General features: G+C 38.1%; 1 protein-coding gene and 1 non-coding gene across 2 annotated transcripts in view; both read right to left on the reverse strand.

Annotated features, from left to right (window-relative positions):
* The window catches only part of LOC141901895 (transient receptor potential cation channel subfamily V member 5-like), a 31,247-nt gene extending 13,653 nt beyond the window's left edge, over window positions 1-17,594 (reverse strand). Inside the window, exons 1-11 of the mRNA XM_074789459.1 lie at window positions 17,495-17,594; window positions 13,995-14,366; window positions 11,280-11,538; window positions 7,395-7,556; window positions 6,630-6,784; window positions 4,369-4,512; window positions 3,936-4,017; window positions 3,354-3,469; window positions 1,727-1,840; window positions 1,155-1,262; window positions 437-588 (exon numbers count right to left, since the gene is read on the reverse strand). Coding sequence (XP_074645560.1) covers window positions 437-588; window positions 1,155-1,262; window positions 1,727-1,840; window positions 3,354-3,469; window positions 3,936-4,017; window positions 4,369-4,512; window positions 6,630-6,784; window positions 7,395-7,556; window positions 11,280-11,538; window positions 13,995-14,282 — 1,580 coding nt within the window. The 5' untranslated portion in view covers window positions 14,283-14,366; window positions 17,495-17,594. The remainder of the gene's footprint in view (window positions 1-436; window positions 589-1,154; window positions 1,263-1,726; window positions 1,841-3,353; window positions 3,470-3,935; window positions 4,018-4,368; window positions 4,513-6,629; window positions 6,785-7,394; window positions 7,557-11,279; window positions 11,539-13,994; window positions 14,367-17,494) is intronic.
* On the reverse strand, window positions 2,227-2,390 carry LOC141902992 (U1 spliceosomal RNA). The gene has a single exon (XR_012619031.1). It is a non-coding gene; the product is annotated as a U1 spliceosomal RNA (small nuclear RNA).
* Window positions 17,595-17,672: the final 78 nt, after the last annotated feature.

The raw sequence follows: 17,672 nt of genomic DNA on the forward strand, positions 1-17,672 counted from the left end.
TTTTATATTTATGTCTGTAAAGAAAAAATAGCAGAACCAGTCAAATTTGGGCGATTAAACGATTAATGTAATTACCCAGTAACAAACTCAACCTATGAAATAATGTTTCAGTTGTTCCAACAATTTTCATTTTTGGCAAGGAGGGCGGTTTTGAGAATTGAAATCAGTTCGACTTCGAATTGGATTCGACTCCTATTCGATTCCTATTGGTTTCGAAACTATGTAAACCTATGGAAATATCTGAACTGAAAAAATCTGAGCTCAGTGTAAAAATTCAAAAATCAATAAAGACTTGAATTCTTGATAATACTGACATATATGGTGGGGTAGTAGTTGAAAGAGTTACCGGTATATACTCCAGCCTGAGTTTCATCATTATTGTGGGATAAGATTAAGTTAGAGCTTAAAATAAGTACATTTTTTGCTACCAGCTTACCTGGCAAAGAACAATAGGAATGCCCACGAGCCCGGCACGGCAATTATGATCAGAGTTTCCTCCACGAGTTGTCGTTGCGTAAAACGAAATGGAATGCATAACAACAGCAGTATACACGCAATAACAAACACTGCCTTAGCTGGTGCATGTCTCTGAAATAGATATTTTCAATGACATCAAAAACAAGAATGTTGCAAGCAAACAGTTAAGTGCAAGATATTGAAGAGAGTAACATATTGCCTTCTCAGGCACGGATCCAGAGGGGGGGTTTCAGGGTCATGGCCCCCTGCTCAGCTACCAAAAAGATTTATAAATCTTTTTCTTGAAGAAATTTTCTCAAAGAGGGTGAACAGTACTACATAATTGTTAACATATCGTCTTATGTTTGGCCAAACAATATGCCATATAGGCCCCTATCAGAGATTCTAGTAGGCGGTTTAAAATTAACATTCTTTATGAACCCCCTCCTGGAAAAAATCCTGGATCCACGCCTGCTTCTTCATAGATTACACTTCCCTGTTCATAGTAAGAAAACAAAGTTTACTTAATATTGTAAGAATTAATCCCAATCCTCACACCAGGTTTCAGGGAAATCCATAAAGAATTGCAGGTTGTATCAAGATCTCAAAAAGAAAGGGAACGGTGCACAATCACTAAAATAAGATGTTTCATAATTAATGTGACATAATTAATATAGTTCTATTACAGGTTTTCTTACCAAATTCTGAAGGTAACCTCGAAATCCCTGAGCCCGAAGTTCGTCCAAATGTAAACAAACAGTAGCAAAGCAGTCGATCATCACAATCACTTCGAAACAATAACGAATCTACGAAATGAATTAAAACCAACAGATCATCATTATGTATGGGTTGGTATTTGGAGAGGTATGCAAGAGTTCAGATCAAGAGCATAAACCACTAGATACCCTAACTTTTTCATTTAGGCAAAAGAATCTATGCCTTATTTCTCATTTCTGCTGGAGTTTAAAAGTGAACCCTGTGCATTACTCCTTTTAAAATCAAGATCAAGCTAACCATAAGACCTGGCAGCTATAGAAATGAACTATTACAGATTTTATTAAGTTTACAAAATGACCCACCCAGCTGATTAGGAGAAACAAGGTGTCCTTTTCTCTTAGCCTTATCTATCTTTGACACGGATTAGAAGGTTTTATTCAACTAATAAGATCCCCTAGTTATCAAAACTTACTAATCAGGGAATTGGAATTTATACCGCCTTTGCGGAAAGCCGCTATATATGATTAGAAATACTTTTGCTCACAATACTTACAATACTGTGCGTATCTGTGCCCAGAAGCACCGACCCATTTGGTCTGAGGTATACAGCAATGCTTAAACACAGCAGGTGAATACAAGCCATAGCCAGATGTTCAAAAAATCGCCTCTGAAAAATATTATGCGAAATTGATAATTACAGTCAAACCCGCTTAATCCGGATCGGCTTAATCCAGGGATTTTGTTCTAATTCGGACAATATTTGCAGTCATTTCCCATAAATCCTGGAGCTGGATGAATTTCTTAGGTCCAAAATGATTTGAATTAACAGATTTTACTGTAGTAAGCGACAAATAGCACTTTGAAGGTTCTGTAGATTCATTGGAAGTATGTGCTTGTGTTACTGTATAATTTACTAATCTTTATCGTATAAAGTAATGAAAATATTTCTAGAATTCACAAATTACTTTACACGAGGATTAAAGGGAGATCTAGTCCCAAATTGCAACTTCATCAGAGTAGAAAGGGCAGTTTCCAGATTTTATTTTCATTATACAGGGGTTAGCGCGAACGCAGTCCCCCACTACCAGAAATTGTACACCCGAGTCTCCCACATTTGGGGAGATCGCAAGGGTCAACCTGCCTCAGTGCAATGGCAAGGCCTCGCCCTGGGGGAACCGCCTTTCAGATCACGGTTTACCCCTGTGCCAGGTAAGTATGCTTATTCCATGTAGGTCGTCTGAATATATACTACCGGCAATTAAAGCTCTTTCTTGGTGTTCGTTGTATATAAATATGATCTATCAACTGGATTATTCTGCATGATATATTGAAGAGAAAGTCAATTCCAAAAATGAAAATCTACTCTGTTTCCGAAATTCTAATTTGGGAAGATTTCTAAAAATTTTGTGTGCAACTCTAGAAAATAGACATTTATATCAAGAAATATAGAAGAAATACGGATTGCGCCGTGATTCATTTGCATAATTGCGACCTCATGCGGTTAGCATGTGAACTTGCACAACAATGCGCAGAATACCATTCATTTAATGCCGATTAGACAGGCTACACTCTAAGGCACAATATGATTAAGTATAGCGCATTGCTCTCGCTTGTAGATTAGGTAAACGCTACGAGCAATTATCTAGTATACAGGGGCGGATCCAGGGGCATGTTGTGACCATGTCGACCAATAAAAAGGGCAATATTCTTAATTTAGGGCGGAAAAGCATATCAGCAAAATTTTTGAAATTTTACTATCATTTTAGAGCTTTCTGAGCATCTCTGAGAGGCATTTTAGTCAAGAAACGTAGGTTATATATTTGGGAAAATATCTATTGTGTATCTCAGGTAGTTACAACGGCAAATTTTGATACAGAGAAAAAATAAAAAGGCACTTTTGTCGGGCGACACGGTCGACAAGGTCTAAATCCGCCCCTGGGTATATGCGCGTAGTTTAGGTAAGGTATACGCACGATACATGAAATCATTATGCTTGCATGTCAACGCTGAATTCCGCTATTCCCGCCAAAACAACTTCAGGCGGGTCAGGATAAGCCTAAGAGTAAACCTTCTTCCAATAAGATTGTTCAATCACCTTTGGCTCTCCATCAAATACACTTAAATTATCTATCAGTTTATCAATGATCGATAAGATTTAAATGAAAACATGCCGTACTTACCCTGGCAAACGTTTTCCATTTATCATCGATAAGTTGTCTGATCACGCCTCCCTCTAACATCTCCAGATGTTCGTCAGTTTCGCCATCGATGATTATCATCAAAGCAGATTGCCAATCTTCAATGCGAAAAAATCCAATTTCTGATTTTCATAACTCGCACCCGTAGCGTAGAGAGTGCGATTGAACTACCCCCACCCCCCCCCCCAAAAAAAAATTAACTTTCACTCATATCTTGAAATGCTTGACTTACAACTATAACAACATAAAAATACATGTATTCAAAATTTAACCTTCATCATCATACCAAGGGAAATCTCACAGAGGTTGTATCTGAGCATCAAATTTTTCAAGATTTTCTTTGGGATCGGCCGCCGCATTCAGTTCCAACCAAGTTAAAAACGAACCCGTCCCCCATACTCCTCAAGCTACAGTCCCAACTATCATGATAAGATGCTACACCAAGGGCTTTCTTGCATTCATATGTACATGTACGTTATTCTTGGATAACATATTTAGAATCTTTGAACACTGCTGCTTAGAAATTCTTGATTAAATCGTTAATTATTGAAGCCGTTTACTCACTCGTTTCACCGTTTGGTCTGATAGTGTCTAGAGCAGTCAGCGGGTACATGGAACACGTTATATTACTGTAACGCCAAACTTCCTATAATGGTTACAACATAATCGCATCTCATAATCAATACTCAGGCTCCAAAAACAGTATTATTCAATATTGCTTAATACATGTAATCTAACGAATCAAACGCCAGCGTTAAGAGGTGATGTATCTCAAGGGTGCCACTATATGGTTTCTCAAAGCCATTTTCTGGCATTTATTCTGGCCAATCGAGCGTTGGCTATTTGTGATTTTACAGGGAACATATGTAAGGGAATACTAAATAAAACAGGTAATGAAGGGCTGTTATTCTTTTTTTCTTCATTTGTAGTAAAAATGAGACAATTTTTCTCTTTTTCAGAATTCAAAGCGTTCATTGTTTCAAGCAACAATACGTACGATGCTGCCTAATTCTACAATTTCTTGGAAGATCTGGTGACGGCCCAGTTTACAGGACAGAGTTAAAGGGGTTAGACCCTCAGCATTTGTTATATAAGTATTCGCTGGTTTGGACGGATGTCGCACTGCATAGCTGTACATATTCTGAAAATGAAAAAAAAAATTGAAGACCTGCGTGGGGTACTCAAAACAATATGAAAGGCTCAGTTGTGAACTAGGAATATTGTCCGCAAATTTGATAATCCCAATTGACAAAGCAACTCTCAGATCATCACTTACCAAAACAACATTTTTTGTCGGTACAAGACAAACTGAGATTGAAAGACCATAAAATGATGACAATAAAAGAAAACAAATGCAGTTCGAATAATCATATGCATAATTTATTGATTTAAAAGTAATATTGAAGAGGGTTTGGAACTAAATTTAGGACCAGGGGCCAGTTGCATAGTTGCAGCTTTGACTTAAGACCAGTTTAAGACCAACTTGGTTCTATAGCCAATCTAACAACTTACGACCAGTCTTAAGATTTGAGACCACTTTTGGACTTAAGTCACGACTGTGCAACTGGGCCCAGGTGATAAAGTTTTTGAACATCATTAGCAAAAGATGAATTTTTCTGTCCTGGTGAGAATGGTACGAGGAAATAAGCATCACTAATTCATTGACTGCAATCCATATAAATCCTTATATTTAGATTGAAGGTGTCATTGAAACAAAAGCAATCAATTTCATAAAATCGACCGAACCGTACGAATACAGAGAGTCGATCGGGGGAGACCGTATTTGTTTCCTGGTTACCATAGTAAGTGCAGTATTATGCATCAATAACCAGGAGGTCTTACAGTCATATTCTAGGATCATCAATGACTACTACATTTATTAATGATTGTAAAAGTGCTATTGAGCGACTAAAAGTTGCTAATGCATGCACTAATACGAAAATCCCGTAGAAACATGCCCCCTCCAATTGCTTCCATAAATTGCCAAGGGCAAACGATAGGCGCAATTTTCCTTAATAGCTAATGATTGCTGAATGAATTGCTATCACCCTGCGTGAAATGTTTTCATTTCATTATTTGAACTGTCTTTGTCGTGTTTATAATCAGCTTAAAACGATGATTAAATATCATTTAAACGTTGTTGTTTTTTGATTCAATCCATTGTTTCATTGACGTCTAATGGAAAAATCTTATAAGACACAGGATGACCAAATTAACTTATCAAATCAACCCGATTAATCGAAAATGATTGCTTTGCAAAAACTGGGTTTATGATTCCATCTAATATTACCATACAATAATTGAAGAAATCCCACAATTAAAATTTGATATGATAAAATTTATCATTTTGAAACCACAACGTTTCGGCTGTTGACTAACAGGCATCATCTGGTGGATTCAGGTGGTCATTCCACCTGATGATGGCTGTTAGTCAACAGCCAAAACGTTGTGGTTTCAAAATAAGAAATTTTATTATATCAAATTTGATTTGTGGGATTTCTTACATTATCTACAGTGTACACAGATAAGAGTGTTATTCGACTACTATTATCATACAAGCCACCATTGAAGTATTGCATGCTAGTCAACCTGGCAGATCTTTGCTTGTCCTAGAAGCATTGAAGGTTCCCCCATTGCCCAGCTATAGCCGTGATCATACGGAAATGATTTGGCCCGAGCCCGAGTAAATTTGGCCGACAATCAGTTCGACATTTATGGGCGGACCAAATTCAGCATGAGCCAAACAGGTGCGGGCCCATTTGGCACCCGTGTGAATGGTTGTTACAGGCCTAATTCATCACGGGTCAAATTTGGCCCGGACCAAAAACGCGTGCATGATCGCGGCTTATGACTTCATCAGATCAGAAGATCAGAAGGATTGTAACCCTCTATGAGCTGGAACCCCCTGGGTAATCACGAATGAATTGAATCTGAATAATTTACTTCGAGCTATGCTCAGCACTGGCTATATAAATGATCCTGGAATCCCATCGGAGAGTTCTTCGAGTTCAGGACAAACAACCGGTTAAAAAAAAAAGCCAACACAAAGAACGCATTTACAGGGATACATACTCACTAAGTGGGTTTAAAAAGTATGCTAATATCAAGATTCCTAAATGGATATCTTAAATCAATGTTTTTCTCACTGCCATCAGCACCAATACCATAACTAATAGATAATTTGATGATGTCATATTATGGGGTTTTACGTTTTATGAGGCAGACACCTTTTTACGCACGGTTTATTCCTGAACTTACCAGTTTATTATTGATGACGACCATGTGAAGTAACGTGTTACCGAACGAGTCCTGGACGTTCGGGTTCGCGCCGTTCAAAATGAGATAATCGTAAATGTCCTCGTGACCGAAACAAGCAGCAAACGATAACGGATATTCCCCATAATATGCATAGCCTGAAATATGTTTAAACTGATCACTAAATCATCGTTCCAAGCCTTACGCCGCATCATGCTATGGGGCCCATTGCCGAGTGCAGGTTAAGATTTCTTCCGAGCCTGCTTAAGCTGATCTTCGTTCAGACCACGGCCTTAAGATTTCAATGTATCTTTCGCCTACCAGTAAGTCATAAAAGAACAATGTGGACGACCTAGACTATGATGGGAGATTTCTGATTGGGGGTCATTCATTTATTACGTACGCATTAGGGGAGGTGGAGGGGTCAGTGCAATTGCGTACTGTAATGCTTAATGTATACGAAAAAATGGCCGATTTTGCGTACAGAGGGGGAGGTTGAAAAATTCAAATTTTCTGCGTACGTAATTAATGAATGATCCCTTGAGTTAGAAGTTCTGAAATGCAATGTGGAATCTAGAACTTTGGTACGAATGTTTAATCTCTTTTGTTCATCTATTTGATATGTCATTTTTTCATTTCAGCTTGATATCAATGCCACAAGTACACAATCATTCTGAATATTCTTTAGACCTTGAACCACTAGTTGGAGTATCATATTCAACCTAACTGTTTGAATGTCTTCACCATTTATCAATCGAAGATAATTACCAATATAATTAGTCTGCTTATTGTTGCGATTACTGCCTTTTTGGTCTTCGGGAAGGAAGAAGTTACCAGTAGCTTTCTGGTTGACATCAGCACCATATGATACAAGTATTTTGACCATGTCAAAATCACCATTTACAATAGCTAAATGAAGCCCGCTTTCTCCTGAAACAAAGCAGACAATCATTAGTTTCATCATTTCCACGAATAAATATTTAGTAAACCCTAACTAATGAATGGATAGACGTTTAAATCAGTAAGATCACAATATTCGTGATGAAACAATAAATCTAAAATCTCACAATTGTTGGAAGACTAAAAAGTTTATTGATAGAATAACAAATATTTTGGGTGGTTTTTACCACATTTCGTCAGTCTAAAAAAACGGAAAAAAGACCGACGAAGGGTGGTACCACTTCTATTTCTAGTAGTTTATATCTTAAATAAACTTTTTCGTCTTTCAACAAACGAGGGATTTTACATTTACAATAAATGTTTGTGAGTGCAACGACATAAACCTCAATTTCCTCCCTATCAGATACAATAGATTCTTCGGCTATAATCTATTTTATCATTAATCAGTTTCATAAAATAAATTTTGAAAAAACATTGACGTAAGGAGTTGCCGACTGTGACAATTACTTAAGGCTGGCTTATGTCGACAAGCAACGCGACGCCTACCGACTCCTACCGACGCAACTGAGAGCAACCGCGATCGCAGCCCAGCTTATGTCGACTGCGCTACGATTCGCAGCAACTGAGGCCGACTAGCGGGATATGAGATCCTCCCAGTTGCTTCCCTGCTTATGTCAGTTGCGATTACTGGCAACTGCAACGGCTCAAATGGTCACGTGATAAGCATTTTGAGAATAAATTTGAATTATTAGGAAATATATTTCTATTAGAAAAGCTATTTCTTTAAGACTTTGATCTTTCTGATTCTGTTTTGAATACAACGTGCTAGCAACATCTATAAAGATGGCCGCTCACACCATAATTCTACCAATTTCGTTTCCAGATCTTCGGTCCAGTCCTCTGCCGTGCTGAAGGTTTGGTTTACGTTTTGAACTACTTGAATTTGAAAGTTTATGACTAATTACGAATGACGCTAACTAGCGGTGATAATTTGTACTATGTATATGCGGTCTCTCATTGGCTGGAACCCCTGCGCTCAGTTCCGTCGCGTCGCAGATGAGCTTATGTCGGCTGCGATCGTAAGCAACTGCCCGCCTACCGTAGGCCGGAGTAGAACATGGGCAACTAGCCGGATACGGCTTGCGACGAGTCGGTAGGCGTTGCCGTCGCAAGCCGGCTTATGTCGAACCGATAGAGCAGCAACTGGCGGCCTCTCGTAGGCCGCTAGTTGCCGCTAATCGGCGATAAACCCAGTTGCGTCGGTAGGCGTCGCGTTGCTTGTCGACATAAGCCAGCCTTTAGACATCATTCAGTGACGGGGCAATAGGAAGAATCCATCAGAAACGCAGGTTATGAATTTATCAGTGGCCACGCAATGGCAATATACAGCCTAGCGAAAGGATGGAAGACTACATTTATCCCGACGAAAAGGACTTTGTAGGAAACGGAATGCACTTGATATCACCTGCTGATGCCGTAGTTGAATCTATTAGTTTCCAATGCGATAGATGTGTAAACGAGGAAATGAGATAAATTTCCAATAGAAATGATTATTCTTCGCAGCACAACTATACAGATCTTATGCATACACGTATCTACAAGGTTCTGGTCTCTCTCGATACGAACACCAGGTCCGTGGCTTGAGGAACATGCGAGTGGGTTGGTTCGTTTTTCATTTGATTCGTACTGAATGAACGGGAATCTCTAAGAGATTTCCATTGCAATAACAGAGGTCCAAATAAAATGAACAATTATTGTTATAGTTGTGTAATAAGTGTAAAGTTTTATGCTTAATATTTTCTGTGCAATAAGAAACGGAACTGAATTTTTTGGCGGAGGCCAGTAACAAACCCTGCCCTCCATGCTACGGGCCTGAATATAGTTAACCATCCATACACTGTGAGCGGCTTTATCACTTGGGTTTGAGGATCAGCATTACCTCGGCACAAATAAACATCAAGATTAGTACCTACGGCTCTAAGTTCAAATTAGGCCTATCCATTGTGCAGTTTTTGGTAGATTTCTGAGATACTTGTAACACTCTTTTATCAATAGATCCCTACGAAGGGCTCCTCCTCTCTCAAGTCAGATCTAATTAACTTTAACAAGCATCTAACTCGAATATTTCCTGAAACATTTTTTGAAAGGGAATCTAACTTCAGGTTTTCACTTGAGTGCAGTCCACTGTATAATGCAGTTATTGTACTGAATTTTAAGACCACATAAAGGTAGAAAGGTATAGGAAAGGTAGACCCAAGCTCGTATGATATCCCAGATAACAATTTCATCCTCCGAATTAACTTCTGAGATTGACACAGCTGCTTGGAATCAGGGCAAGACAACACTTGGTATTGGAAATAATGAATAATGAATACACACTTGCCAATGCCGATATGAACCTATTGGAAAAAGAAAATAGCTTTAAAAAAGTCTTCTTAAATGAACAAAATATAATCAAAAGTGTCCGAGATACTTATACAGAGAATTGCAACCAATTTCAAATACGATCGGAATGAGGCGCTGGAAAAATGAAAATCAATGACGAAGCGTTTCATCCGCGAAAGATTGATGTAAAAAAATTGATGTCTTTCGCGGCGCATTAACGTCTGCGATTACAACATAGACGGGACCGATAGCAAACTGATCTCTCGGTGGCCGGTTCTCATGGGAACCATCGTTCGAATCAATACAAATAAAAACACCTGATCAACGTTGCGTACTATTCTTCAGGGGCAGACGCCAATTCATTCAGTCGATCTAACACAGTTCCAGTAAAGGCTATATTATTCAACGTGTACTCGACGTGGTTTGACTTCTTCCATTTTGACACGCATGTACACGTTGTTAGCCACATACCTACACTTAAGAACGAACGAACCAACCTAAGTGCGAATGCGGATAATAGGCCAAGGAAATAGTGATTAAAAAGATGCAAAAGAAATAAATGTATACATAGCTAACGTCGTTTGTGACCACAAAATAGACTGATTAACCAGTTTGACGGGTAATTCACGAGGAAGAATGAATCAATCAAAATTGAAGGTTTAAAAACACAAGCAGTGAATTATGCGTAAAAGCACCATTCAGAGCTGACATTCCATTCGATAAAGAAAGTTTTTACAATGAAAGCATTTTTTGCAATATTATAATATAAGCCGGAGTGCCACTCGATTAACAAGTTTTCTGAACTTGGGACCAAGGGAGTGTTAATACATTAAAAGGCATCAATTTATTCTCTATATCACAAGAGGTGGGTCAAACAGAGAAATAAAACATTCACATGGATTGCTAGGTAAAAATCCCCAAATCTTCAAAGTAGGTAAAAATCTCCACTTGGCGATTTTTCAAGAACGCAAGATAATTCTCCAATTCTATTCATTAGCAATAAAACTACAATACATTTGAACTCTGCAATAAATTTTAGTATCAATTTAGTATTAATGAACTGATAATCTGTAGCATTTTTCTAATTTCAATCATACAATAATTTGTATGCTCATGATGTTCTTTTGTTATAACTATAGTAAAATATGAATACATTGAATCGAAAATTCATAAAGAATATGAATTTTTGATTGAATACATCAATATGAATAAATTGACCTTCAGATTGTATCTACTTGCACTCAAAGTCAAAAGGTGGGGGATTTTTACCTACTTTGAAGATTTGGGGATTTTCATTAACCCTTAAGCTTAAGTTCAGGTAGGTCGAAGAGGCGTTTTTATTGGGGCGCGAATGCAACGACGACTCACCATAGTATTCCTCGCCTTCGTAGAAATCGAGGGCCTGATACTTGTATTCGCTGAGCAATATGAGCGCGAGTTTCCGATGCATGTAACTATCGCCCGATAACAGCAAGCACAAGTGAAGCGGCGTTTCGCCCATCGCCCCGCGTTGAAATATATCCCAACAGCCGCTGTGCTCTTCGAATTTGATGAACCGATGAGGGAGGTTCGATTCGTAATCCGCAAGAATCTCGTCGTCGGGTCGTGAATCAACCGTTGCGTATCCCTGTAAAAGACAAGAACAGACGCACAATTAATAATACATTTTACCCTTTCGGTGCTGACTAATAAATACCCTAAAGTACTGGAGATAATTTGAAAAAGTTTGAAAATTCCAGCCTAGTGCATCAAATGACAGGCACCAGCTATAATGCGTCTACACCTTGGTGCGGTGTATCATTAGTTACTTATATCAAACTGTGTTTGACAGGAGCTACCATCTTTCATTAGAGATAAAAACGTTTACGAATTATATTAATATACGGCAGTGTGGTGTACTAGCAAAGTCCATCACCAATTTATACACCGCAATGCGGTGTAGATGCACTGAAAGGGTTAAGGATTGATGTAAATAGTAGGATTCTTCTCAAATACTTCCAGATATCTATATCAAACTCTTATCAGACTGCTAGAATAATTCGGGAGAATTACGGAACCGTGCAACGATGATTAACGTTTAATATATACACGCATTTATGAACAAAACCATTTCTGCTTGGTCCAACAGTTTGGGCCATTACAACCGGTCTGGAATCGTTAGATTGACTTTACAACGAAGATGGGGTTAGACAGATGACCAACCGAAGCCTCGAATGGGCAACTGGACATGTTTTTATTCAGAAATGTTTATCGCCAATTATTAAATATCGTAATAAAAGATCTATTCCAGCCTGAGTAGGTATTAAAGGTCAGGGGTGGATGTGTATTGGGAAACCACCGTAGCAACAACAAATTCAACCGCAACATCACTCAAGGCTTACTATCAAGGATCTCATCGAAATATAAAAATGAAAATACAAAGAGAGAACATTGATGCATGTCATCGCTACGCCCACTACGAATCACATGTCGCATGGCACATAGATTCCCATACATCATCATCACTCTCGACCACGACGAAGAGGAAGCCGGTGTTTCCGCATGTTCCGTCACACGGCGACATTTTTTTTCATCGAACCGGTAACGCGCCGCGTGCCGTTATATATCGTCAACACAATTACGCGCAGGAAATAAGCCGCCGAAACCTCGCGCCGATCCGGCAACGGTTAATGCGTCGTCAGCGATGCCGGCCGGTTTATTGATCGACGTTAAGTGGGTAATTAACGAAGTCATATTTACTCGGAAAAACGCGTGATACGTGTGACGGACGACGACGCTGCAGCAGAACGTCATCTCGACTCGGCCCATTTTGACCACACGTACATAAGAAAGAATATGCCAATACTGCGATCTAAATGTTGTTGAAACTAAACATGCTCCCTTGGTGACCCATATTGTCAATCAACTATCATATATATTTAGTTAATTATAGAAAAAGTTTTCAGGAGAAAATAAATCACATATCATATCACATCATATTCTGGTAATTCACCCCTTCTTTAGAGACGAATGATTGAGACACATCCTGCAAAATATCTTGAACAACCCAAATATTTATAAATCCATGTTTTCTGAAAAACGCAATTTGAATGAACTTGCTACTAAAAGGCCAAAATTAAGCGGGAGTCAGTCAATTTATAGTTTCAATTTCCCTCCTGTCGATTGCTTATTATTCCTAGTAGGCCTATCTAAATACTTCGTTTTCCAAATAATAATCTGTATATGTACGTATCATGATAATTTGTCATGAAAGAAATATTTCTTTGACAATAGTTAGGTTTTCTATGACAAAGTTATATATATATATATATATATATATATATATATATATATATATATATATATAAATACTCAGTCGATACTCAGTACTTTACATCGTTTTTACTAAGAGGATTAGCAGTCGCATTGTAATTGCTATTGCGTAATCCGATCATTGGATTTCAGGATTACGATACTTTTTAAACATATTATCATCGAATCAATACTCAGGAGACTATTCAATATATAAGTGTCGGAGATAGCTTAACAAATCCTATCCTTGAAATAAATATGAGTAATCTTGCGACTGCGGTTTCATAAACCTTGCCATCTGAATCTATTCAGACGCTTAAACTATATAGGCCTACGTGTATGTTGTCATGAGTTTCAACCTACAGAAAGCATAATACGAATCAAATAAACTTTCTAAGGAAAGAAATACACCGATTCAATTTGGTCCAATCAGGCCCAAATCTAATTTGGTCCCTGTTGTATTAGAGAGCGTGTTCACACGTAAACCACTCTCTCAATATAAACAATGCTTAAACAGTGAAATGTGTCACATCCAGAACCAGTTACAATTCACACGCAATAATTTGACCAGTGTTAAAATTTGGTCCGAGGTTTTTAGTCAGACCAAATTAGGATTGAGCCAAACAGGCACTGGCCAATTTGGCGCACCCACATGAACAGATGTTGTTCTAGGCCTAATTGGGCACAGGCTCCTACGTGATCGTGGCTAGCGAAACTATGAATCGGTAATAAGTCTACGAAACTTAAGGCTAGGTTAAATCTTTCGGTCACGGAGCAAGACGTAATACCTACCAAAGCCTTCGACATTCGGAAGTTGATCCATTTCACCCATTCAACTTTACGTATAATTTGACTTTTTCCGCCGTTGTACAAATACGGCTCGAACGTATCGCGTATGATCTTCCGTACGGCCGCCTCGTCCGTCCCGCCTTTGAACGCGTCGACCAACGTGCCGCCTTGATTCAAATTCACCAATCCGTACACGAGGTTTTCTTTCGCCTCCTTGTTTTGCTGTTTCCACGCCGTGTCCGGATTTGCTTTTTCTTGAAAGCACGAAATCCTCGACGTACATTTGCCCATTATTTAATCGCCTGTCAATTCGGTAGTATTACGCTCTGCTGCGACGACGCTTTGCGTGTTCCGATTTCAGTAAACAACATTCTCCTGGAAAAAAAATACAAAATAAACAGTATTTCATATGATTAGATGTCATTTTCCATATGAATCACTTTATAAGGTTTCATAGGGCCAGTTCGTCAGTTTTTCGACAATTATTTGACTTTTTTAAAGACTTTAGTTCCACGATCAGGATCCAGTTCCACAGTTCTGAGTTACATTTGACTCTATAGAGTTGAAACATCGAAAATGAACTGATTTTACTCAGGGTTACAGTGGAACCTTAGTAATACGAATCTTGTGGGCGAAAGTTAAACCGTCGTATTAAACGGGTTTCATATGCAAATCTAGATGGACATAAGAATATGTACAGGCTAGCTCGGACATTATGGAAATCATCGCGATAAACAGGTTTCGTCTTAGAAATAAACTGCAACCCATAGAAACTGAACACTTTCAACTCCAGTGACTGAGTCTCTGATCAATGGCAATCGTAGCTGGACTCAGATCGACCGGCTTTACTGTACTGCGGAACTGGGTCTAAAAGTTTACGCCATAAACTAGCGACAACCGAGGTCTTATTATTATGGCGTGAATACAGTGCAATAAAAGCAATTGAAAGTTCTATAGTTTAACTCTTTGTAACTCGACCCAGAACATCTATATTTTAACTTGAGAACAAACTTTATCCATAAACTAGCAAGTAAGGCCCGAATATAAGCACATGTTTAACACGACTGACACTTAGTGGGTTTTCTAGCTATTAGTCACAATCTTTACCTGTTTGCTCATTCGATAACTACCTCGTGTCCAACTACCTGTTTACTATTGAACGTCGAGGGCGATATGACAAGGCAGCAACATTGTATTATAAAAAGCTAAGTATTATACGATGTGTAATACTAAATAGTGTACATGTACAGCAACTTACTGGGCAATCAACAATTTATTTGATTAGCACTGTCAGATATCACCGATCAGCTCTCCACATCGAGGACAAAACAAACACGAATAATTACCCGACAATTCTTACGCTAAGAATTCTCCCTCCTGAAGTTGTTAGTTTGATTAACCATTCAAATAGAGACCGAGGTTTGTTTCCCGTTCAATCGATAAAATCGTCATCAATCTTTTTCGATGTTTGACTCATGAGTTTGAGTAAAAATCTTTGATTTCAGGCAGTCGTTTGTTGGTACTATCAGATTCCGTAATAGACCCTCTGCCCAATTATTTTTTTTGGGTGCAATAACTCATTACTAAATAGGTCCTAAAATGGCCCTAGTGGAAAGGTAATCGAACTAAATCATCGACTTTTAATCAATTTCAAATTGTATTGAAGGATGGTTTAAGTCCTCTTTCACTAAGAATACCTAGCTAAAAGAGACTCCATTCGATAATATAGACTTGATAGATATCGAACATGTTCATGTTTCCATGCCTACAAACTGGAATCATTTTCAAATCATCAATATCATGGAATCATACTGGTTTAAACATCATAGGCCTAGCCTATAAATAATTGATTACCTACATTATATAGGAGGGAAGTTTCCAGGCGCCATTTTGAGGCGGTCCCACAGGTCCCGCATTGTTGGATAGATTTAACATTTTTAAACTAAAACCTTTAGCGCGATTCATTGTAGTCCATCCCTCTTTTGCTACAAAAATTTAAGTCATGTATCGTTAGAAAGGTAGGCCTAACAATTTCTATTTTCAGATGGTGTTTATTTTATTTTTCTTAAATTTTTGAAGCAAAAGGGGATCGACTAAAATGAATCGCACTAAAGGTTTTAGTTTAAAAAATGTTAAAATCTGTCCAACAATGCGGGACTTCCCTTTTGTGTTCAATTGTAAATTATCCTTATCAGGGGCAAATCCAGGAAAAGGGTCCCAAAACTCCCATATATAGCCTACATATTGGCTAATGGGTGGTTGGGAGCCTGCCCCCAAAAAATTAATCATTTTCTAAGCACCTAGAGTAATAGGCCAACTAAGACCAAATTAACATGCAATAATGTGATCTCGATAAAAAATACAGCCTTGGGTCCCCCTAAATCCTTATGAAAAAAATTGTCCCACAAAAAAACCCAGGAAATATTACATAACAAGATTTGTAAATCTTATGAAGAGCTAAAAGGTCAATCTAGGCTTAAAAAATAACACAATTCAAAATTAATAATATCAAATGAACACCAAATAGGCGTAGATTACATTCTATGAAAAGTGTTTAGAAAATCGGCTTGTACTCTGAAATAGGCCTAACTGAATAACTTCAAGCAAGTCCCTTTAGGGTATTCTTCAACCAAGCCTTACTTGTAGGTTTACAGTGTGTTAGCTGTCTACACTTGAATATTTAATACCTAATCGAACTAGCCTAGTGGGATTACCACATAGTAAATTAATGAAACACGTGATTCATGAAATTGTCATCAATTCTTAAATGTATATCAAGCAACAGGAATCGTGCTATCTTTCAGTTTTCCACCAATTATCTCTTGGTCTTTTCCAAAAAAAACAAAAAGAAAATTCTAGGTTATCTTTCAGAAGCAGGATCCATGGGCCGGTTGCATAGTCATGGCTTAGACTTAAGACCAGTCTAAGGCAAACTCAGTTCTATAGCCAATCTAACCAATCTTAAGATTTAAGACCACTTTTGGATGTAGGTCACGACTGAGTAACTGCATAGGCCTACCTATTTCATATTCAATGTTCTTAAGCTCCAAAACAAAATGAGCTTCAAAAATATCCAACACCAAAGACTAAATACAGCCGGTCTACAAATGAAATTGTGGTAAAGAATCTTATTCTAGGTCTACATAGACTTAGGCCCTATTGAGAGAGAATCAATAAACATTTTTTTTTAATACCAGTAGGCCTACACGCAGAGAGAGTTTGGGAATAGAGAGTAAAATCCATAGGCCTACCTTGGCATAGCCTATCCGAAAATTTAAAAGATCTTTTAAAAGATGTTTGTGTCATTTTTAATAAAAATGCCAAAAAATGATGTCATAGTATTACTATTAAAGTTTAATAATAGTGATTGTGCCTGTTAAGAACTTTTAAAATCACAAGGTAGGTAACGAGCGCACGACAACCGAAATCACAAATCTATTTCTTCACCAGAGGTAAATGACAACAGAAACATTGAACCATACAAAATAAAGGATTCAGCTTACACTCTGATAATCCTATATCACATCCTGAGATAGTGCCAGTGGTTCTGGACCAAGAAGATAAGTTGATAGTCGAAACGATAATCACGCTGCGTATCCAAGCAGGGCAGTGCGCGTACGGCAGTTCCAAACGTCAAAATTTGGGTTCGAATCCTTTTTATTAGTCAGCCCAACAAGTTGT

Source organism: Tubulanus polymorphus, chromosome 3 (assembly GCF_964204645.1).
Source record: "Tubulanus polymorphus chromosome 3, tnTubPoly1.2, whole genome shotgun sequence".
NCBI classification, from domain to species: domain Eukaryota; kingdom Metazoa; phylum Nemertea; class Palaeonemertea; order Tubulaniformes; family Tubulanidae; genus Tubulanus; species Tubulanus polymorphus.